This window comes from Mya arenaria, chromosome 17, assembly GCF_026914265.1.
Source record: "Mya arenaria isolate MELC-2E11 chromosome 17, ASM2691426v1".
Classification (NCBI taxonomy): Eukaryota; Metazoa; Mollusca; class Bivalvia; order Myida; family Myidae; genus Mya; species Mya arenaria.
Window position 1 is genome coordinate 54,471,485 of NC_069138.1, and position 25,632 is coordinate 54,497,116.

At 34.7% G+C, this 25,632-nt stretch overlaps 2 protein-coding genes across 3 annotated transcripts in view; one reads left to right on the forward strand and one right to left on the reverse strand.

Moving 5' to 3' along the window:
• Positions 1–4,739, forward strand: part of LOC128223084 (uncharacterized) — a 47,354-nt gene extending 42,615 nt beyond the window's left edge. For both annotated transcript variants that reach the window (XM_052932323.1, XM_052932321.1), the window contains exons 12-13: positions 589–696; positions 1,328–4,739. In XM_052932323.1, the coding sequence (XP_052788283.1) occupies positions 589–696; positions 1,328–3,853 (2,634 nt within the window). In that variant the 3' untranslated portion in view covers positions 3,854–4,739. The remainder of the gene's footprint in view (positions 1–588; positions 697–1,327) is intronic.
• A 2,506-nt stretch (positions 4,740–7,245) lies between these two features.
• The window catches only part of LOC128223717 (serine/threonine-protein phosphatase 1 regulatory subunit 10-like), a 41,408-nt gene continuing 23,021 nt past the window's right edge, over positions 7,246–25,632 (reverse strand). Inside the window, exons 7-20 of the mRNA XM_052933046.1 lie at positions 24,927–25,394; positions 19,691–19,775; positions 17,876–18,036; positions 17,178–17,374; positions 16,485–16,632; positions 15,936–16,088; positions 15,479–15,543; positions 15,003–15,056; positions 14,397–14,600; positions 10,729–11,205; positions 10,313–10,379; positions 9,671–9,847; positions 8,970–9,140; positions 7,246–8,607 (exon numbers count right to left, since the gene is read on the reverse strand). Coding sequence (XP_052789006.1) covers positions 8,501–8,607; positions 8,970–9,140; positions 9,671–9,847; positions 10,313–10,379; positions 10,729–11,205; positions 14,397–14,600; positions 15,003–15,056; positions 15,479–15,543; positions 15,936–16,088; positions 16,485–16,632; positions 17,178–17,374; positions 17,876–18,036; positions 19,691–19,775; positions 24,927–25,394 — 2,534 coding nt within the window. The 3' untranslated portion in view covers positions 7,246–8,500. The remainder of the gene's footprint in view (positions 8,608–8,969; positions 9,141–9,670; positions 9,848–10,312; positions 10,380–10,728; positions 11,206–14,396; positions 14,601–15,002; positions 15,057–15,478; positions 15,544–15,935; positions 16,089–16,484; positions 16,633–17,177; positions 17,375–17,875; positions 18,037–19,690; positions 19,776–24,926; positions 25,395–25,632) is intronic.

Here is a 25,632-nt window from a genome sequence, read left to right on the forward strand (position 1 = left end):
ATTGTATTATGCAATTACTAAAAACACATTACATGCTCATCATACCAAAATCTTGTTCATTCAACTGTCTGAAACTGTTTTAATTAATGTTTTTTTTTATTGTTTTACATACCAAATAAATTGTGGACACATAAATTTGATAATGTATACATTATCTCAGAACAATTTTTTTTTTTTTTTAAATGTGCTTTTATAGCTAATTATTGTCTGGTATATGAACAATTTGTGTAAAAATTATTGAAGTTCAGTACCATTTATTGAATTTGCATTTTTATTGATCATGAAACATAATCATTTACATTTGTAATATGAACCTTCATGTTAATGCAATTATTTATACTTAAAGGCCTTTCTTAAAAGTATATGGTATGGTTTAAGGCGGGCTTTAGTATAATACCTTGTGTTTGTATAAATGGATAAATTTTATTTTTTTAAAAGTAAATAAAATGCTTTGATATGGAAAGTCTTCATGTTTCATCTTTCCTCTCTTGGTATTTAATATTGCCATCATTGAAATAGCTTTGTAAGTAATGTAATGTTAATTAAATGACATAAAATTATGTATATGTTCCTTTCTTGTTTTCACAGCATCCTTCCAAAAGCCAGTCCCCGCCAGCAGTGTCTCACCCCCCTGCTGTGCCAGCATCTACAGGTCACATGGTGGTACAAGGTCGTGCACAGACACACACCTCTAGGGTACATTACTAAGCTCAACCCTTAAGAAGCAGCAGCCAATTTGGCTCAGACTCAGTTGCTAAACCAAAACTTATGTTGAATAATCGTCCAGTAGACTTTCTCAGTTTACTGTGTAATCTGCTTAAAAAAATTCAGACATGTTGATAACATCATCTTGTAATTTAAGCTTATCCATTACTAGTGTGTTTAAGTAGTGTATTCAGGCTACAGGACCGGTCATATGGTGGCTGGCTGTATGACTAAAATATGCCGGGCTTAGCCAGAGGTTAACTGTATCTACATATATTAATCAGCTCCATTCAGTTGTAAGGACTCTTGTTAAGAACATTTCACTTTTAAACCTTTCCTCAAAAAATAACTTAAGACTATTTTAGGACCTTCAAGATATATACACTGAACACTGAATTGTTCGAAATGTCTAATATAAATAGAACATTTTTTAAAGCATGCACCAGGTTAAGTGCCATGGATTTACTATTAAATTTGCTACATTTCCGTAGGCAAGGGTACAAAATGTAAATAAAAAGGCAGTCAGCATGATCTGCAGTGTATATACATGTATTAAATATATTGATTGATTTGTTGAGCACAATTCCACTTAAATAATAAGTCTCCCTAAATATATTTTCAGGAATCTGAGTTGCCATCCATGCAGGTTATTCCAAATTCAAGAAACAGTTCCCTGACTGGTCAACAGATTCTCAACCAGCCTGTCAAAATACCTCTTACAAACAAAGATGTTGATTTGAATCCACCAATGATGGATCACTCAAACTTTCAACTTTTCATGCCTCCCCCACCCAAATATAGGGAGAATCTGTCATACACAAATAAGCTTAGGGAAATGAGTAGAAATATGACATTCTCAATGACATCACAGCCTATGACACCACACCTGGTGACATCACACCATGTGACATCACATCAGATGACATCACTTCCTGTCACCACTCTATCTATGACATCACTCGCTCCCCAGGCAAATATGAGCAATTATGGGCTTATTCATCCTATTGTACAGCAGCAAATTCAAAACAATCAAAGTCAGAGTTTTGTTGATCAACACTTGTCTCATCTCCAACAAATGCAGTTACAATCTCCAGTTGAAATAGTGCAGAGAGCAAACATCATTGAAAGTCAACCTCCTATGGTTCCGACTCTGGTTCAGCAGATGACTTTGGACCCAAGTCAAAGTTACCAGCTTGTCACTGACCAGGGGGTGTTTAATATTGAATCAATTGTACCGGTCCAAAATAATTCCAAACAGACTTTGCCAAATTCTCAAGTTGTTCAACAAATAAGCATCGATGCAGGGCAAAGTTTTATACCACAAAGTGTTCAGCATATTGTTAGTAATGTACCAGAACCGATTATGCAAGATAATAATCCATCTTGTGTTTATAGGCCTGTTCCCATATTTGACAATGCGACAGGCCTGACACAAATTATGTATGTCTTGGACAATGGTGAAATAAACCGTGCTTCTTCAGTTGAATCAGATTTGGGGGGAAATATTCCCTTGATTGTTTCAGCACATGAAAATGAAGTGAATAATGCAGCCACTCAGTTGTCAAGGAAACCAAATATTGTTGAAGTACATCAACATGATGGTAGTAGTCAATCCATCCCAAGTCATACTAAAAATACCAGAGATCAAATTGTGAATCATATTCCTCCCTCTTCAAATCCCCTACCATCTCATATTCACATAAGCTATGAAACACAGAGCAGCGATAATGTGCAACAAGTAATTCAGCAGTTTAACATTCCTGAGTCTGCAGGTGTGGTCACTCTACCTTTCATCCCTCTATCAGGTGACATTGTGACAGGTGATGCTGGTGAACAAGTTCCTAACAATGTCACTAAAGCTTCAAATAGGGCAAACACTCCTGGACCAAGTGTGACATTTAAAGACCAGTCAGACAATTTCAAACCTGTTTCTTTAACAAAAGAGAACTTGAATGAGAATTTAGACTCTATAAAGGGTGGAATGGATTCGAAGAAAAAGAAAAACTATGATACAACAATGAGACGAGTTAAATCAAGAAATGTTAGTGGAAGTTCTAGAAAATCAAGAAATCCTAGTGGTGTTTCTAATAGCTCTAGAACTTCGGTAATAATGTCACATGTAAGCAAAAAGCTACACCTCTTTCAAGAATCCATGCATGAGAGCCAACATGGTCAAAAACTGTCAAGCTCAAGATCCAGGCAAGTTAGTGGAAATTCTGAAACGGGAGACAGATCGAGAAAATCAAGTGGTAATTCGTTAATAAGTGAAACTTCTAGCCTTCCATTTTCTAATCTTTCCTCTCCTAATATATTTCTTGATAAAGAAAAGGGGATTTTCTTTATTCAGTCAATTGATGGAATGGAAATGTGTGAAATTGAAGCAAGTCCAAGTATTGAAGAGATGATCAGGGTTGCTGAAAGTGATGCTGGAAATATTCCACTGGGTAGAATGGAATATAGGCCTCATTCACGGACTGGTCTACTTGCTGAAAGTGACATGGCCAATCAACAGGGGAAGCATGACTTTAGGCCTCTAGTTCAGACTGGTTTAGTTCCTAGGAGTGATATTGTAACGAATCAAGTGCAGAAACTGGAATATAGGCCACTGTCTCAGACTGGTTTAGTTGCTGATAATGAGTTGATTAATCAAAAGTATAGGCCACAAATACAGGCTGATACAGAAACTGGTAGTGTTGCCAGTCAACCTGAATATGTGGCACAAAACCAGACTGGTTTATATCAAGACAGTGAAACAACCTGTCAGCATGAAAGGCAGGGATATATGTCACATATAAAGACAGGTCTTCAATCTGGCAGTGGCATACATGTGGAAACCAGTCAATCTTCGAGGCAAGAGTACAGGTCACATACATGTACCATGAATGTTTTAGGAAGTGAGAGAGACACAGTTACTGGTCAATCAGAGATCATACATGATTATAAACCACAAGAGAATATTAGTACAAAAGCTGATAGTAAAGTTGAGAGTTCTGAACATAGACCTAAGAAAGGTACAGGTCTGGCTTCTAAAAGTTTCATTGTAAAAGACAAACATGAAAATAAATCACAGACAATGGCAGGCATGGGTTCACAAAAGAATGCCAGAGCTACTGGCAAAACTAAGAAAAGGAACAATAAAGTTACTTAAAAGTGTATTCAATGAACAAGAATAGATAAAAGATTTTATTAAGAATACATTAGCTCTTCAATAAAAAATAAATTTTCAAACCATAAAATTGGGAATTTCAAAAAAGTATATTTTTAAGAATAGGGCTGAATTTCAGCCACGAATTGGTCAGAATAAACAACATGTTTAAAGATATCCTGCATCTCTTATATATGAGGAATACAATATGATATGATATCTTTTATAAGAAATATATTGATACTTCGACAGTTTTTGAAACAGTTGTTGAATGAACTTGGATTTGCATATTTTTAAAAAATGTAAAATTAACGAATTTACAGAAAGAAGCTGTTGTTAGAAAATTATATGATATATACTTGCAACATTATTTTGCGATTCATTTTTTTTCTTTTGTATCGATAGCAATAATTTAAGGATGTTAATAGATTTTGATGTTGAGAACACGACCTTACTATTCAAGAACAAAGATATAGAATTATAGACCAAAAAGATAGAAAATGTTATATGAATATTATAGTAAATGAATACTTTTTGTTAGTGTGTCCTCTTTATAAAATTATAACCAGATATTATTTGAACTGGCCAAATTTGACACAATTTAACAACTTGTCTTATGTTGATTATAAAATATTAAATAATATTGCTTCTTATTTGCTAGAGATAGAAGAAATGGATATGTTCAAATATCTGCCCATATAATCCTGGTTTATACTTTTCTCCTCATGATAAGACGTTGTTGTAATGATTTCATATTAATATTTTGTCATTGAATGACACCTTGTATGTTCTTTGTGGATTTGTTATGTTCTTGTTGAATACACCACCTTGTATGTTCTTTGTGGATTTGTTATGTTCTTGTTGAATACACAAATAAAACTTGGACTTGTTTAAAGTAATTGTTTTTAGTTTTTATTATAAAATCCAACTGGTAGTCATATATGAAGTTGTGGTCCCGATTGTCCATCAACTGACAATGAGATTGGTTTTAAAAGTTGGAGGTAAACAAGCCAGACAAGTGCATTTCCTTTGGGTATTCCCTATTTATTTCTGTATTTTTTAAATTTACTTGCATGCATGCAGGCCTTCCAGCAGCAACTAACAAAAAGAAGGAGGTTTTCTGACAGAAAAGAAGGAAATAGTAGGAATATTTTTTACAAAAAAGTAAGGAAAAGAGAAGGAATATTTTTGGTCAAATATGTAATTATTGATAGCTATTAACTTACCTAGAGGAGGTGTTTTTAATGCAAAATCATACCATTCTTTATGCCACATTGAATATTTTAGTGAATGATGCTTGGTCGGTTTCTGTTGCTGAACTGTGTGGTCATCAACCCTCAGCCTTTATTATGAAAGATGATGCATGTCAAAGTGAAACATGTTGCCACACCTTTCAACAACAGAAAACAGCCAGTTTGACATCTTTTGATCATTTTCTGCAAATAAAACTAGCACAATGATCATACTTTAATATTTTTGTGGACTTTATTTTCAAAAAAGTAGGAATAGTAGGAGTTTTTTAGAAAAAAGTAGGAAGCTGTTAAAAAAGTAGGAAAAAGTATGAAAGCTGGAAGGCCTGTGCATGTCAAACCTGACAAAAGTAAGATATTTCATAGATTTCTAATTGTGATCATGACCAGTAGATGAGCCCTGTAGTTTTTGGGTTCATTTAAGACCAAGGTCAAAGTTGCAGTGACCTTTAGTGAAAAAATGGGTTTCCAATCATTTTCGTAGGAATATTGATCATCAACAGAAGATGAACCTTTGGTTTTGAGGTCAGCAACAAAGGTCAAGGTCATAGTGACCCTCACAATTGGTATAGAATACAGTCAATGATGGGCTCGCCTGACAGGTGACACATCCGATTTACTAAATTCTAGCTGCAGATATATATACATGCTCAAATATTGTCTTTGAAGTTCATGGATTTGAAAAGTGTAATTAAGAATTTTCATCAATTGGTTAAAGGTTAAATTATTCCACATAGAGTCCTTGTGGGCTGGAAGTTAAGTTGTCAGTTTTCCTATTGTTTTCTTGACTGTACCGACATGGATAAGCTATCCTAGCAAAACTTTTAATTTATTTTTTGCTGCAACTTCGGTATCAAACAGCAAACTTATTATAATATTAGTGTTTACAGATGCATGACCATAATTTTTTTTTAAGCAAGTCCCATTTAAGTGCTCTAGTCTTAGTGTTTGTATGTCTGAAATTGTGACTGCTTGTCATATGTACAGATAGTATTTTTTTAATTTTGATAATTAATGAAATATGGCTGCATGGTGCCAACTGCATACATGTAGCATGACAGTAATCTCGGTCAGGCATCATCAGATGTCCAAACTTACCAATTAACATCACCAAAGAAAGCAATAGTAGCTCTGGACTACTTGGGTTGATTTACTGAATTGTTCAGTACATAAGTCAAGGTGTAATTAAACAAACATCAAGAACCCCTTCTTATTGTTAATCATAGTATACAATTGCTTTTTCAAAACAATATTTCTTAGAGGTACAAAGATTTTTTTTTTAATTGTTTTATTTCTCAGTTCACAGATTTTTTTTATTTTACATAGAATTATTTATCTTACAATATTTTGCCATACACATGTTGAAAAGATGGTCCCTATAATCTTGTAAACAATAAGGCATAGCTTCGGACTTTTTGGCATTGTTAAACCTCTCGAAACATTCGTCAAGAGCACTGAAGCAGTAGGTATGATCAATTTTCCTGTATCTCCTCTTATAAAGCTTAGAGAAAAAGGATATTCAGATAGATTTTTTAAACATAAAACAGGAAGGCGGCAAACTTGTTACCTCTGGGTCAGTTTTGACAGCAGGGCAATAATAAGAATAACTTGATAGAGGGCTTTCATATGACACTACATTCTAAATAGGGTCTGTATCTAATGGTTTTAGACAAGAAGATTTTTTTTAAAGATTTCACTATATATCTTTATGTTAAACAGGTGACCCCAAAGGTGTGATCAATTTTGAACAAGTGTGGTCAACTTTGAACAACCTTGGTAGAGGACCATTAGACAATGTTACACACCAAATAACTATGCTCTAGGCCATGTAGATTTTGTCAAAAAGATTTTCAAAGTTTTCCTTTCGGATGCCATGACAACCAAAGTTCTGCATATAATTCATTTCTTTGAACAATTTTGAAAGGGCACCAACCAAGGTACACTCCTGTTTCATCAAAATTGTTTAACAAATCATCAAAGAGTGGTTTGGGAGGGGATGATGTTTGAAGAAAACTTTGAAGATGCATGACGAAAGATGACACCGGAAGACGGGCATAGAGTGATCACAATAGCTCACCTGAGCAATACATTCATGCCAATAAATACATACAAGACAACCTTTTTTTTTATTTATAATTTTTATTCAACATTTTGTACTTTTTCTTCAATATCTTTTTTTATAATTTAGTTTCAATTCAAAAGTATAAAATCATAACATACAAAGATGTGTACATCATTCGAAAACACTTTTTTTCTGGTCATTCAAGCAATATATGACCATGTAATACATCATGGTCACACATGATCATGTTGTATATATATATTAATGTACATTCTCATTTTCAACACTATACCTTTGAACCATTTCTGATCAAGGCATGGTATAAACAAAACAATAGTCGTTTAAACACTGTTTGAGCAAAGTTAAATTCTCATAACATTTATACAATGAAATAATATATACAATTTGAATTTGCAAGCTATAATAAAGAAATAGCAAGTATAAAGTTCATTATTTCCCGGTCTGACTGTTAAAAACAAGATTTAAACTTAAAGCTAGTAACAAAAAAAAGTTTAATTTGTATTCAAAACTTGTATGTCAATTTTACATTTTGAACACAGGATTTAAATAATCCAAATTCATTATTGTAAACTCCAAAGCATCTCAATACTATAATGTAAAGTGTTTTCATTCAAGCATTTCAATTACGGTCAGTAGTGAACGTTGCAGTGTTATACAGAATTAACAGTCCACATAGCATTGAATCGTTCATTCATTCAGAAAATTGCAATACTGATTGAACACGGTATAAAGACATAGCGGGATATTGTTTTGACAACGCCATTCATTGCAGTTATATAACTGTCATTAGCGCATTTGTACACACATGTATCAGTAAATACTGTCAAGTTTGTCTTCTTCTCATTGGTCAGAAGTAACCACTTCTTTTCTCACTGAACATCTAGAATCGTTCACAACATGATACTGTAAGGCCACACAAGTTGGTCCATTTTCCACAGTGTTACCCACTTCTGGTCAGAATGTCTAGCACTCTTTGCTGCCATAGTTTCAATGTAATATCACAGTTTTATCGTTATGAACACTTTTCATTTTAAATCCAACTTCATATGCTTCTTTGACATTCTCAGCAGCTAATCTTTCCACATGCTCAGTCTTGACAGAAATTGCGTCCTTTCCTCTCTCACAGAAACAAACTGTTCCATTAGTATGCCTTTCTAGGATTATTCTCAGAACTTAAGCACCATATTGACTGCTTCATGGTCCTTTTCTGAGCAGTTAATGCCACCTTCCCGTCAATCTAAACCTTCTGAGCAAAACCCTTTGCCTTACAGGAAAGTTATGGTTACAGCCAACCATACAGTGTCAGGCTACAGAAGGTCAGGTGTCTATGGAATCATTATTTGGTTGTTTATGTACACCTGGGTGAAGAAAGTCGCAGTCATCGCCCATTCTGCAGTAACCATTCTTTTGGAAGTGAACACATGCTGAAAACAAAGGAATAAATTTATTTTATTTAGTAAATATTATTGGTCACTTCATGTTAAATCCTTAAGTATTGAATAATGGGCCAGTATGTATATATATATATACATTACAGTCTCAGAAAACTTTTAAGGACCACTATTCATATATCATGGTACCCAGTAGGCTCAACATGTGCACTTATGTAATGTTTAAATAAACTAGGGTCTCTTTTAAGATATAAGTGTCCAACTTGTAATCGATCTGGAACAGTTTATAATTCTTGCTGCAATAATATTATCAAATAAAGACGGGTAGATTTTTTTTTTAAATATAAAATTTATATCTTTGAATGAAAAACGTTTCAATTTTAGAAATGGCTTACCTTTTTTTCGGTATCGGTCATCCCGCCTGTTAGGGTTGGGTCCGCCTCCTCTCTTCCCACCTCGAAGCCCTGGCTGCCAGCTGCCCCGCATACGGAAATTACCTGGACCCTGGTTGGGGTTTCCAAAGTTCCCTCCACCCATGTTAGGGCCTCCCCAGCTACCTTGGGGACCTGTGATGAAAAGAAATACCATTTAGAGAAAACATTGAAAAACTGCTTCAAGACATTTGGCCAAGGTGCTTATTTGCCATAGAAAATTTTTTAGTCATCACACCTGTGCTTCATTCAAGTAAGGCAATTTTACATGCCTGGATTTTTATTGTGACTGACTAAAACATGGCAAGCCTCTTGGAATACTGAAATAATTTTTAACCACCTAACAGATTATAATAGTTTTAACCATTCAATCCTGAAAGATAGCTACAGATTTTAGTACAAGGGATTCATGCCCAAAGAAGAGTTAAGGGGCTCTTGGCCGAGACCCCTTTTGGATTGTTTCCAAAGCAAATTTTTTTTTTGAATTTAAATTGTTTTTTATTTTATATTCTTTTTTGTTCCCTGGAGCCACAGGATCCGTGGAAATCAACAGATAAATCACATCCCTGCAATAATTATGAAGAATTCCACCTTAATTTTGCTAAAATAATTTAACAGAATTACAACCGGTACATGTAGATACCAGATCTTAAAACTCAACCTACCTGGTCCGAATCTGTTTGGGGGTCCTGGTCCCATCTGCCTGGGCCCCATGAATCCAGGTGGCCCATTTCCCATCATCGGAGGCGGGCCCCTCATCCCCATTGGGCCTGGTGGGGGCATTCCCATTGGTGGGGGCATGCCCGGGGGTAACATCTGCATCAACATCTCCGGTGGTATGCCTGGATAAAGAAAATTTAATTTATGCTCAAGTAAATATTTCCAAATTCAAACACTGTAAGACAAAGTTTGTGTAACTATAAGAAGAGGAATGGATGTAGGCATTAATTCTTGGTTTGGGGCAATTTTTACTGAAACATCTCAACACTGTTTCATGCTTCAATGCTACCAGTGAGAAACAATGTTGAAAACCAATTTTAAGTAATTTCTATGATTAAAGGGCAACAACTCTTGGCTGGCTCAAGTGATACAGCTGGTTATCAAACTTGTCAAAGATATAATGTCTATACACATACTGACCAATTGAGTCATTACTATCAAGCAACATCGTTGGATATTTAACTGAGATAATATTTCCATAACATTCTGAAAAAATTTGGTGATGGTTGGACAAGGGCTTCTAAAATTATTTATTGAACAACATACTGAATGGCTTAGGTTCATAATGAATTGTATAACAAACATACCCATCTGTTGGCTCATGATCTGCTGGATTTGTTGCAGCTGCTCATAACTCTGTTCAGATCCACCACACTGAAATACACAATAATGTACATAGAGAATATGCTACACAAAAGACACATGACTGTCACATTTTCAAACATTTTGAAGCTAACTTGTTAGCTTATAATCTTAATCATTCTTGTAAATAACTACATTGTATGTATATAATAGTATGTTTGTGATTTTAAATCAGCAGTCAGAGCTTATGACTAATATTTAATACTGGCATTTAATGGCTGACCAATACCTGTGGGGTACTAACTGGCTGCCCATTTCTAGAAGGCATGAACCTAAATCTACTAAAGGAACCATATTGAGTTTATTAAACCAATTTCCTTAGCATAAGGGTTCATATATTTGAACTTAGTCTTGCACTAACCATAATGTTGTTGAGGATCTGTTGCACCTGGGCCATGACAGGATCTGTGCCCGGACCGGACGGCTGGCTCTGTATTTGAGACAATATAGCTGACAGGTCAGGGGGTAGGTTCAAATTGGCTGGGACATTGAACCCTCCAGGCCCATTAGGGGGTGGAGGACCACCTGGGATACCCCCTTGCATTGCCTGCTGATTGTCCTGAATAGGGCCTGGTCCCATGGGTCCCATTGGACCACCTGGTTGACCCCCAGGCATGCTTGGCCCCATACTGGGCAGGGCCATATTAGGGGGCATGAATCCTGCACTGCTGTTGGGGGGCATATCTGGTGGCATTCCCGGCCCCCCTTGTCCTTCTGGATTTGGGAGTAGTGGTGGTGCTTGTTTCTGTGGTTGAGAAGAGTTTGAGGACTTTTTGGAGCCAACGACTGGTTTAGGGTTGGTCTCATAGTTGTATAACAGCTGCTCACCTCCCGATACCTGATGTTAAAGTGAAAAATTTGATGAAATTTGCAATACTGGTCTCAAGTCATACCTTTCATAATAAGAGCTATACATGAAAAGTATAATGAACAATGTACAGACAAGGCCTATTTACCCTTCTTGGCCACAGCTGATACTCGGCTACAACCTCAAGTGCTGGACCCTGATTTTTCCCTCCAAAAAAATCCTCTGAAATTCCCAATTTTTAAACAAAGACAATCTTTAATTAAACAAGAGCTGTCACAGAGACAGCACGCTCGACTATTCCACCACTTTTCAGTGTAAGGATTGAAAAGTTTGGGCGAAACATGCATGGATCACTTTTAGATTAGATTTCAATGGAATATATAATGTGCTGTGATATTAACATAAACGTGGTTACATGCAAATTTTAACCAGAATTTTTAAGTCTAATAATAAAGGGCCATTATTTGCAAAATACAGTTATCTAACTTGGTTATTCAATTAGGTTGGGTGGTTGAATACCATTGTATCAAGTCTCAATGCAATACATAAAGTAGTTGCTGAGATATTATCCTATGTGTGCTAACATGCAAGACCTTAACCAGAATTTCTAAGTAACATAATAAAGGGGCAAAAATTATATAATATGAAAGATAAAGTTATCTTACTTGATTAAATAAGAAGGTATAATGGTTGGTAGCGTGTAAAACTTCAATGCATGATGTATTTGCTGAGGTATTGACTTAAAAGTGGTTACATGCAAAACCTTAACCAGAATTTATGTGCTGAATAAAAAAGGGACCATTATTTGAATTTATTGCAAACTAGAGTTATCTTACTTGGTTATTTATGTAGATTGGATGGTTGAGTACCATTGTATAAAGTCTCAATGCAATACTTCAAGTAGTTGCTGAGATATTAACCTATGTGTGCTTACATGCAAAACCTTAACCAGAATTTCTAAGTCAAATAATGAAGGCCCTTAATTTGCATTATATTAAAAAAAAAGTGTTACCTTACTTCATAAATTTAGTAGGTTAGATAGTTGGGAATACATATATAAAGTTTTAATGCAATACATGATATATTTGCTGAGATATTGACTTAAATGTAGTTACACGCAAAACCTTTACCAGAATTTCTAAGTCGAATAATAAAGGGCAATTATTTGCATTAAATGCAAACTAGAGTTATCTCACTTGGTTAATTAAGTAGGTTGGATGGTTGAGTACCATTATATCAAGTCTCAATGCAATACCTCAAGTAGTTGCTGAGATATTTACCTGTGTGCTTGCATGCAAAACCTTAACCAGAATTTCTAAGTAAAATAATAAAGGGCAATTATTTTTCATTAAATGCAAACTAGAGTTACATGGTTTATTAAGTAGGTTGGATGGTTGAGTACCATTGTACAGTGGAAACTCACTAAACCGGACAAGGTCCGGACTGGGCAAAATTTCCAGTTTAGTGAGGATTCCGGTATAGTGAGGATTTGAAGTACGGAGTAAGTTTTCTCAAAATATTAACTGAGTTAACCTTTAAAGGCTTTTGTCCTCTAGGGACAGTTCAATTCTACGATGTTTAGACAGAGGTTGAGACATGATTAAAGCACTTGCAAAAGTGATAAGCATAATTAAACATTTCTGCGTTTTTATAATCTTGAAATTAAACAACTTGCGTAATTTAATGCTTGTTTAGTATGTTTGATAGTTTAATTAATGCACCGCTCTAATTTGATTCAATCAAGTCTTTAGATAGAACAACCCTCCAAAATGATCACTTAATAACCATTTCTAGTTCTTTATTTTCTGCAACAAACAAATTAATGTTTCAAACAATTTTCTTTTCACAAGTTTGATTATCGTTTGATTATCACGGGACAGTCAATCAACAGCGCAATCATCATTATCGATTATCGAGTTAAACCAAACATCACAGGTGTAATATTTAACGACGCACCAGCTGTCAAAACAAAGTGACACGCGATTCACGAATTCCTAATACACAAAATTATTTTGACATGTTTGAACAAATAAACGTCCGGTTTTGTGAGGTAAAATTACATTGACAACTAACAAATTTTTTGTCCGGTATCCGGAATTCCAGGGTAGTATAGCCCTCCTTATTCTTCGAATAGTCGAGCTAAAATATATAATGACAATCTGAAGATTTCTAAATGATAAATTTTCTGCTCTATTGATACTTTAATCCATTTTTTTTGGTTTGAAAAAGTACTCTTGAGAAATTTTCCCTGAAACTGAAAATAAAATTTAAAAAATCCGCACAAATAGGGGTATGGTGTCTTCCCCTAAACGGGTAAAAAGGCCCTCACAAATCTCATCTGTTATCATTTGTTTTAGTTATTTTGTTATCTTCATGACATCTGTAAGAAAACATGATCAACATAATTTCTTCACCAATGCCTATATATATATATAGAAATATGAAACAAACAGAGCAAAGAACCATGCTTATGGTCCTGACTAAATCAAACAATGACCATTTGAACAATGCGTGCATAAAAAGGCAAAAATGTGCTGAGGATTCTGAAAACACTGAATATAACTGCAGGTTTAACTGTGTGAACATCCTACATGTTTCCTGTTATTGAATTTCCACCTTCTGAACATCTCGATGTGCAAGAATCTACGGAAATCCTCCATCATCACAACTGGCTGCAATACGATGTTCGCCATTCTTGTTTTAATTCAAACTTTTAATGATATAGCATAGTAAACTCAAGCTAATATTACTGCAAACAGTATTAAGGTGTTCTGACTTGCCGGCTATTGATGAAATTTGGTTGATGTATTATGCTCAAACATATTGACAAAGTTTGGTAAAGATTGATGAGAAATGCCAAAGTTTGCAAAAGGAGCTGGAATGAAATTGAGCCACCAGACAACAGGATTCTTGCCACACAGGCGACATAAAAACATATGGAATAGATGAAGACAGCAGAATCCAACCAAATTTCATCACTGAAAATAAGTTCCAACCATAATACCAGCAAAATAAAAGTGTGGAGACACCTCCAAAAATCTGAGACCAGATACTAATATCATTTAGAGGAATGACCTTGGGATCATAATGGTGGATGGGTTATTCTATATCAGTATATTTACGGGTGTTAGGATCTACTTATCTAACATCTCATTTTAACATCTCACCAAGCCCACTTATCTGATCTTATCATAACTACATAACCAATCCCAGATACTCACATCTTCTAATGGAATGACCTTGGGCTCTTCATGCTCTTCGGGTTGTTCCATTTCTGGCTCTTTGGGGGTGTCAGGCAACATGTTTCGGGAGAAGAACAGGGCTTGTAACACCCCTGCCTCCCTCTGGCGCTGAACGGATCGTTCCTTGCTCTCTTTGCCATACTCGAGCTCCTTGCGACCAAGAACCACAGGAGCACGGTACCACTGTGAATGAAGGATGATTTTGTTGTGTTTTTCTACTATACATGTAGCAAATGCCCATAAATTTTTATCAGATATTATTTTTAAAGAGGGTCTTGTTCTATTGGTGTAGGTGTCAATATCTCAACAAAGATGTCATTCAAGCCCCAACGAGAGTACTTTGACCTGCTTCTCGAATAAGACACATGTTACTTAAGAAATGGGCAAATTCATGTGAGCTTTTGTGACTGTCTTTACATTAGAGAAAAAAAGAATAAGCAGATTTCAACTCAACCCAAAGTTCATTATGTCTGTTCTTTGCAGCTGAAAACCAGAAGAAATTATAATGTTTGTTGCATAAAGGGCTGGCTGTATAAAGAAACAAAATATATAAAAAACAACAACATTAAATTAGGTTATACTTACAGTAATCTGCTCAATCATGTGGTCATTTGCCATTCTCCTGACTGATTCAACAGCCTGAAAAATAAAATGATATGTGTACATGTTAACAAAATATGGGCAGTTTTATCTACTTCAGTTTGAACAAAGCGTTCTTTGAAAACTAATACACAAACTCATTCAAATACATAGCTGAGCAAACCTCGACATAAATCTGTATCAAAATTGAAATTCCTGGTTCAAGAATTACAGTGTTTAACCTAGATTTGTTCAACTGGGGGTCCTGTGACCCAGTTAGAAACTACGTAGTCTCTGGTAATATGCGGCCCTAATATATTGTTTACATTCAGTGAAAGAATATTTTTGAGGTCAAAAGGATGCCCAATAATCTCATATTGGAACTCCATAGCATGAAAATTGAGTCAGGGACCCTGGTTTTCTGCATCAGGGAAATCCCTGGTATTACAAGATTAGTGATTTCATAACTTTAATTTCCCTACCCTTCTGTCCTGGATCATTTCTGCTTTCTTGGCCGAGTTGAAGTCCTTAGCTCTGTTCACATTCACTGTAACAATAAGATTAGTCAATTAGCACTTTACACATAACTAAAATCTCCATGTATAGCCAATTGTTAAACTTCTCCCTAAATGATATAAATACATGAAATAAGTACCAGCTTGCAAGCAAAGCCTCCAATTTAGTTTAGGTGAACATTTGATCACATTAGCTTACATAAGCAAACTGTTTTGTTTTGTATCCCTGTTGCATTGCAGCGCATACACTGCAGAAGGGGAACCAAATTGCAAACGTCAGTTGCCATAACCTACTAAAGACAGGGCTGTCATGAACAAATTTGAATTTTATGCAGCCAGACTTATAAAAAAAAAATACAGCCAAGTAATAATGTAAGAATCCAGGCATGTTGGTAAAAATATCCAATTTCAATGACTGTCATACCCCTCTCGTCTTCATCCAACTCAAATAAGAACACCTCCTTTATCTCGTGTTCAGGTTTCCAGGAGACTTTCTTCTTGTTCTTCTTCACCTTGGTAGCCCCTGTGGTCAGGAGGCCTTTCTGACTCTCTGTGGGCGAGGCACTTCGCTCCTTCTCTGTAGATGGTTTAAAATGTTGAAATATATGTCACCTTTTTCTTTAAGTAATAATTTTTCAGTAAACTAATGTTTATTTAGGAGAAATCTCAAAAGGCTCTGTGGCAGAAACAATCTGCTCCTTCACTAGAAGACAGTTAATCAGGTTTTACTGTTTATGAATTAGTTCAAACAAATTCTCTTCTACATCTTTAGCGATTTTTTTATATACATTGCAAATTACTTAGAATTAATTAAACCAACCATGCCATATGGAATTGACTTTTCAAATTGCTTCTACTATCAATTTTCTCTTTTGTTAGAATACAATTTCGGACAGTTTTTTTAAGGATGCAAGAGAGTTAAAAATACTTATTAAAAGAAATCTTATTCATTTACCATTAACTAGTATCTTACCACCATTTCCATCATTATTCTCCCCTTCAATGGCTTTCTCTGCTTTCTCGGTCACCTGGCCTGTGGGGGAGGGGCTGTCCTCTATACTTTCCTCCTTTTTCTCTTCTTCAGGTGACGGCTCGGCCTCCTGTTGAGTGTCTTTGTAAAACTGCAACGTTTGGTAGTTATTTTGTTATAAATGCAATTGAGTACTGCTAGTTGGCACAAAATATTTGTAGCTGAAGTGACATGCATGATATTGCTGATTTTGAAAACATTTTGCCAAATTCAGTATCAATTTCTGTTGAAATTCAATACCTGCACATTATAAACCCATCCCCTTACATACCTGCATCACTTTTCATTTATATAATAAGGGACTTGTTAATGTCATGCGGGGAGGAGTGGCGGACATAAATGGGTTGCTAGACACAGGATGATTCCCAACAGGCGTTGACACTGCCACCAGGGAAGTAGACATGGCTGGATTATTTTTTTCAGAAAAAAGGAATTTTTATGCCTAGAACAACTGACACCATGGATTTGCAAAATAACATGCCCAGGATTTCAACAATACAATTTGCAGTCTAAATCTCTTGGGCATGCCCGCCACTCTCACGCCTGGGGCAAAACCTTGGTTGACACATAGCACATAACAAGATAAACTAATGGTTACGTTGAAACATTGATGCAAAAGCCAACTTTAATACTCACAGATGGAACGGATGGTAGTGACTTTGCAATTGCAGTGTTGGGTGAGACTGGACTAGGTGGAGCGTTTGGCGCCTTGCCGGAGCTACTAGTGGGTGGGGTAGCCCCAGAACTACGTCGCTTCTTCTTCACTGGTCTCACTGCAGACTTGGTATCGAGGCTCTCCATGAAACCAGTGCTCTCGTGAATCTCATAGTTTGCTGTGAAACAGAAATAAGGATTTAATGACAGCCTGGAAGGAGTTTAAAATGCATATAATACATTAAAAAAAAGCAATTAAAAACAGCCCTTGGGCAAGATGCTCTAGTTTATTGAAAATGATTATGTCAAGTACAGATTCAAGCTCTCATGATAAAAGAATGTGAATTAAAGTAAGAATTGATTTCGAAATATAATAATTTATTAGAGAAGATAATGTACATGGTGAACAATTAGTACAAACAAATTCCTTAGAAAATAATGTCCTTAATACCATTAAATCACCGATTTTACTTCAGTAAGACGACAGCTAAAACATATGTTATTCACTTAATGGTAATGAAGTACACATCAGGTAAAAAAAAAGATTTTTCAAGACAGTAATATTCCATTAGCATTAGAAATATTCGAGTCTTGCAAACAAACCTTAATTTGCTTGTAGTTATATTTTTCATACCCATTACACAAGCTGTAAAAATGGTTTAATATTTTAGTAATTTTACATTTAGATCTGGCAGGATTAATCTTGATTTTTCCATGCATTTCTCCAGGAGATGTAGGCGAGTTTGAGGCTGTGGTTGTGGATGTTGTTGATGGAACTGTCAGTGGCGGGGGCATTTGTAACCGAGATCGCTTGCTGGGGAGATCAGACTTAATGTCAGACCTGGCGTAAGAGAAGAAATTATTACTTATAGGTGAAGAAATTTTAAGCACAAGAAAATTAAAAGATTAACAGAATATTGGTATTGAAGATGTATTGCTATAATGTTATTCTATGACAATATGGATCATGTATATAACCATCTTGCACCACATCAAATATTGAGAATGGGTCAATTAGCATGGGTTCAACAATACATTATAGATTTTTTCAAGGCACTAATTCAGTCTCAATATTACAGACGATATTAAAGCTTGTCTCGGACTCAATTTTACTCGAGTAGTAAAAGAGGCACAAAACAAGCTCATTATAAAAGAAGATATTTTCACAAATATCTGTATGGATCTCGGCATGAAAGAAATACATCAACATGGTCCATGTTCTAAACTAAACAGGCATTTGGCACGAGACATATTGTTATGTATTAACATTTTTATTTTTTTTACAAATATGGGTTTCTGGTCTGTATTTTATACTATTTATTCTATAATTTCAATTTGCCTCAATAAGAGTCATTTTCAACCGAAGCACCTAGGTATAAAAAAAGATTTCATAGCCAAATATATAAAGGGTTGGCAGGGATTTTTTTTTTTTGGGGGGGGGGGGGGGGGGGGGGGGGGGAAGAAACTATTAAAAATTTGTCCCGTAAGGTGAAAAAAACATGGTCATATCCAATTGGCAATAAAATAATAAGAGTCAGACACAAAATCTTAAGGTAGAAAAACAGGAAATAGCCACCGAAGAAAAATTCACTTTGTTGTTGAGTACGAGTTCAAGAGTATCTAGGTTTAAAAATGCTCAATGAAATTATTATTACATGATAAATATCAGCCATCAATATAACATACTTGGGTTAAACACAAGTTTAATGACAATACATGTGAAATGTCTCTGTGAGCAATTTTAATTAACATTTAAGAATTGTTTTAATTTGAAGCTCTCAAACTTCAAGGACGGTTTTCTACATGTTTTGGAAATGATATTGGGAGTGCATATAATTGCAATTGGACTTAATGTACAGGAAATTTCCACTTCATAACCATTGATTCAATATAAGGAACATAATCTTCAATTGAAATTTTCAGACTTACAGAGGATGTAAGATTCTGGTTGATTCACATCTGGCAAGACTAATCCCTGGGAAATACACTTGGATACAACCTGTGCTTTAATATGTAGAGACCATAGCCTTTGTCATTGGAGATGTATCAAACTCAGGCCAATCAGCATTATCAAAACTTAATTGAGGAGCTTTGGTTGAAAATGCTTACATCACATGTGTTTTTGATTTGCAGTGTTGACATAAGGAGACATTTCTTTATGTGAAATATTAATCACAAGTTCTGGCATTTTTATTTTACAGGCATTGCATAAAAACAGACCACTGAAATTTCTCACGACAGTAGGACTATATTTTGTTAAGGGCTGCGGTTTAAGAGAATATAAACAACGCAATACACTAGGATTTTCAGTCTATACAGAAGTTATGGCTTATTTAAATTTCAAGCAATTATCAGACCACTAACTCGAAGAATAATAACTGAATCTCTCTTAGCACAAGTTTTGCAAATTTCTCAAATACTACGTTTCAGTCTTTGCCTATTTCTGCCTATAAGAAATATAAACAATGCAATCCAGTTGCAATTTTGGTCCTTACCCAGTACGTTTTGGTATAGGTTTACTAAGGTCAGCATTTTTTGGCAGTTTAGCAGGAGGCGGGGTTGTTTCTTCATCTACAAGACCTGGCGATACATAAACAAGACTGGTCATTATTAGAGTAATGTACATAAAGATAAGGACAAAGGTGTTCTTTTTCATGGTTTTATTTTTGTATTGATGTACATGTACATAAATACTGTAGTGACATTGTCCCCTTAAAGCCTTCCATGAATTGACCATCAAAAACAAGTAAGCAGTCAGCTCCATCAGCAGGCAACCATTTGATGACTCGCTTATGGCCAGCCACTGTATATTTTAGCAAACACTGAGATTTTTGCATTCTTAAAATAGCATGACTACATAACTCTTTACCTAAAAGAATCGTATGAACTAAAAATAATAAAGAGTACTTTTTTCTTAAAATTGTAAAACTGTTATCTATATGCGAGTTCTCTGATAACTCCATAAACCTTCATGACAATTTTTGATCCCTAGGCATTTTCAGTATTATTTTCAGGGTATTGCTTGCAGATTATGGACTACTACAGTATATGGAAAGAAATTGTAGTTTGTATTTTTGCTCTTTATCTAAACTGACATCGGACATGAAATGAACTATTTTGCATTATTTTCAGTCTTCTTAAAAAATAATACCAGTTCACCACGCATGCAAACTTCACACATTTGAGTATCAGATACCCCATCTGATATTCCATTTTCAGTATCAGGTTTCCACAGCAGCAAATCCTTTAGGATGTCAAAAAGCTGCCGTCAGAAAACGGACTATGATTGCTTTGTAATGATTACAGAATTATAAATAGCTAATTGTAATTCACTCTAGATTGTCGAGTTCATGGAAAGCTTTAGAGAGCTACATCAATATTTATCACATCATCAATATCACAGATAACTATGAATAATATAGCCAAGTCATTCAACAATACACAAGTTATTCAATAGGGAATACTTGTAAAATGTAAATCTGCTCATAATTCTGAATGCAGCAATATCAACAATAACTACCCAAAACAACCATATCTTTCACATTCCACATAAAATTCTCAGATCAATAAAATTAAATACTGAAAATCCATTTTTAACAGTTTCAGTAATGTAAAATCCATGCAATGATTTGCCACGAAAATATTTTTCCATAAAAAATTAATAGCAAAAATGCTTGTATACTGATCAAAATAATTTAAGAACCACTGGTTAGGCAATAAGTAATGAAGACATTGACACCATATTTCAAGTATCGGAATACTAAACAATTTTTTTTTAAGTAATTCCTAAAATGACTTGTTCCAACTGATAAGCCAACCAGCAGCAAACTGTTAATTTATCAAAAAACAGGGTCATGGGAATAACAGAGAGCATAGATGTAATGTGAAGCCCAATATTGACATTTGGTGTAAATTAAGTAATATGCAAAAAGTAACGTTCCGCATAATCAATGTTTTTGTAACTCAAAAAGCCAAATGTGGTCCTGAAATTAAGTTGTAAAGTATATCATGCCATTAAATATATTGATTATTTTTATTTCTTGTTCTCACATTATTGATTTAAAACTGTCCCTGCGCTACTTTTGCACTAATACAAAACCAATAAAACATTGGCTTGCTTTCACTATTTTGACTTAATAATTAATAACATCAATCCCACTGTGTGCAAAATAGCATTGCTAAAAGATAACACACTAACAATAATAATTCATAACATCTTAAATTACTGAACTATAAATATATTACACCTGTGGCCATTATACTCTGGACAAAACTATTTAATAAAATGTTGTTTAAACAGCAGTATTCATGTTAGTATAGCATTAACTGCTTCCATACCCACTGTCAATTAAAAGGGTGGGCAAGTTTATTTATACTCACATTCGGGCAAGGCCCATTCAGCAAGTGCTACGGTAATTGTAAGTCATGCAAGGTTTTTAAAACATGGCACACAGACTGTATGTAACCCTGGTTAGAGGTACCCTGATTCCTTCGCGTGCACCAGTGTAAAGCACTGACACAATGGGGACCCAATTAAAGGCCTTCCCGGAAGAAGATTTGCATTTTTTTAGTGGTGCGGGGAAGAATCAAACATGCGACCCCTGAATTGATAGTTAAGTGTGCTACCACTAGATCAAGGATCCGCCCCACTTCAAATTTCTTGTCTATTTGTACAAAGATAATAGTTAAAGATTCTCTATCTGTGACACTGACAGGTGCAATTTATCTAACATAAAGTAGTCTTGATTGTAATAAAATTACAAAAATATATTTTTGAAATGAAATTCACAAGTTATAATCAATAAATTAGCCTGTCCACACATTTTGGCCACGGGTGTATTGTATACCATTGTGTAACAACTTAAAAAAAAAATGGGACAATTTCATTATGAATGCTAGGATTGGTTTTGTATTTTCTATGATTTTTATCAGTGAACAATTAAACATTACAACTTTATTTTTTTGATTATTTTTGAGTACAAAACCATTTCTAGGATCCTTAATGAAATGGCTCCAACATTAAGCTTTGATTTCTTCTAAACATTCACTATCAAAATGGTTATGAATATCAATGCCAGGTCCTAGATCAATACTTCTAAAACTTGGCCTTTGCGCTTTTAAAAAACCTAAATATATTTTGTACGTGCTTTAGTGCATATTCATTGATTACTTTGTTCATTGGTCCAGACATTGAGCAGGTTTCATGTACTCTCACATTTTGTCAAATCTGATCTCATTCAGAATCACACCTCTGGGCCCAGTCATGCTCTCACACTGACCTCCATGCAAATTTAAAGTTCTGGCCATTCTGGCCTTCTTCATATTGTGTAAATATACAAATGAATACATGAAAATGAACACCACTCACAATGTTACGACTTTACAGGCAAGGCTTTTAGGGATAGTACCCCTTTCTCAACTTTTTGAATTTTAAGAGGCATAGTGATCTGATACATTTTGGCATTAAGCACCCGAACCATATCGTACTTGTAATGAATGCATTGTCAGTGGATGCTTGTTATAACCTCGAAATTTCACTTTGGAAACTCTCACTCAGAACCTCACTCACAAGTTGGCAGCTTAGCCTTCTGGGATGGTACATATTACTTAGACTAATACTCACATGTGCATTTCCCATCATTGTGTTCTTGAATCATAGCAGTCAGCTCTATTCTGCTGGACGACAGGTGGCCTTCACAGTGGTGTTGTATTGAGGTTTTGTATGATAGCAATATCATTTGACACAACAAACTAAATAACATGCCCATGTAATATTTTAATTTCTTACTGTACCGCACTTTGAATAGACATTTTGTAAATTTTGAAGCCTGTTTTAATTTGTGATTACAAACATGTATCTTAGATATCTTTTAGTATTCACATATTATAAAACTGATCCATAGAGAAATATTGATGTACTTTTTGCATTAACAACAAAGTGTTTAGACATTATTGTTTATATCAGTATTGCATTGGACTGGATTTGTATGAAGGCATTTAACGAGCCTTTTAAGGACTAAAGTATTAATATTTTTCTGTCAATTTATTTAATGAAAGTTACATAGTTATTTACTTGATCTTTTAAACTAAAGATGAGATATAGGCTGTGTAAACTACCATATAATGTAGATGTAGCAGTTATTGCAAAATTATCAGATGAAAATTGGATCTTAAATCTCTAGCCATACTATTAATGACATTCAGTCCCTTTGGCTAATTAATTTAGATTAACCATTTCAACTAATATGGCTCATACACAGATGCTGCTTTGAATTATTGTTGAATCTGGTAACTGGATGTCCAACACATAAAAGTGTATATTTAATGTTATATGATGTGTTAAATACAAATGTCTTTTAACAAATTTGATTGACAGTTTCTCTGCCTTTGAAATGCCAATAATCTGGGGCAACATATAATTTGAAACATATATGTAAAAATTTATAAATAGTTGACAGAAAAAGTATACAATTTTAGTTCTTTACTTTATTTGATATTGTCTGTTTTTATATTTTAAATACTTTGGGCTATGTAGGAAAAGAAAGGTCTTACAAACAGCCTACATGTAAATTTCTTTTGGTTTTCATCCCTTTTACATGTTGCTTCCCAGTCCAGATGAAATAGACTTTCTTATTCAGAGGAAAGCGAGCCATCCTCAGCCAACAGAAATCATGAGCTAGATTTTTCTAAATGGACTTGTTATGATTATCTCAACCACAGAGATCAGTGAATTATTTTCCATATAATTGCTTAAAACCTGCGGCACATACCTATAAAACTTGTTTTTCTCTTTCAAAATGGTGGCTGTTTTTAGTTGTATGCTAGACCAAGCCAATTAAACAAAGTTAATAACATAAAAACACCTTTAAGGTAACTAGGTTACAAGTCCCATATGCAGTACTCACATGTGAATCAGATAAAAGCATCGTTTTAAAGTCTTATTATTTAAGTAGGCTCAAAACAATATTTGGGACTGTCGAGTTCCTTTCTCAGGTAGACCACATGATTCAGAAACCTGGGAGTCCACCAACACATCCAAGCATATTTGAAACAGTTCCAATGATGGTAGGTACATATTTTGTCAACATTCATTACATAACACTTCTTATATTTATATAAAATAAATAAATGCAAGCAAGTAATTAAGTATAAGAGAAGAGAAATGCGCCTACTCATCCATGGATTAACTACCTAGTATTTTATGTATTCCGGCATGCCTAGTGAGGGAAAAATAACATAAATACTATTACTCAAATACTCTCTCACTTTTATAAAGTAAATAATTTTGCAGCTCATTTTTTAATAGATTTATGTGTTGATAAGACTAAAGAGAAAATTATGAGAGTAATTCTAGGACCTGGCATTGATATTATTTGTCATTGTGTCGCATCATACGATGTAAGGCTCAAATTCCTTATCAAATATCAGTTCATTTCATTCTTAGTACAAGAGTGAAATCGTTTCCATATCCAAGCTTATGACATGGAGCACAAAATCTTGTGATGTGACACAAAAAAACAGCCCTTGAACTAACATGTATATCATCAAAATATTGCACATAATGAGATTGGGTTCAACTTATTGCACTTTGTGTTAGTATATCACAACACGTAAACATTCATTTATACCCGTATAACACATGTAAAAAGATCAACTGTTTGAGCATTGGAGTATATGGATACATGGCTTATTGCAAGTCGAGTCATTTGAAAGTCCGTAAAATACTAGTACCTGTAGATCTAAATTTACTCGGAGGCCGTTTAACTGTTGCGGGTCGTTTCTTGATTTCACCATCTTTCCCCTCGGTCTTTTCCCCATTCAGTTTTATATGCAGTTTCAGCCCTGAACCCTTCCGAACAGTAACTTCATCACCACCCTGTACACTGTCGTTAGAACTACTATCCATATTTTCCTCTTCGATCTTCTTACTCCTCTCCTTCGCCCCGTCTTTCTCCCTCTCTTTATCTTTATCGCGATCTTTCCGATCTCTGTCTTTTCTATCCCGATTCTTCTCGTCTTTACCATCTTTACTGTCCCTACTCTCACGATGCCCTGACTCAGATCGGTGTTTAGAGTCCTTACTGCTCTTACTATCTTTGGATTTACTACTGCTGCTACTGCTACTTTTGTCCTTTTCACGTTCGCGGTCTTTTTCCTTGTCTGTTTCACGATCCTTGTCTCTCTTCTTCTTGGGTTTTTCTGAAATGTCACAATCTTTCTCAATTAAAATTCATGTCGATATACTTGTAAGTCATAATCACTTTATTATTGACGTTAAAAACTAAAGACATTATCAAGGAACTATATATATATATATATATATATATATATATATATATATATATATATATATATATATATATATATATATATATATATATATATATATATATATATATATAATAACTTCAATTGCTGTCGTTAAAGGGTTTGTCTA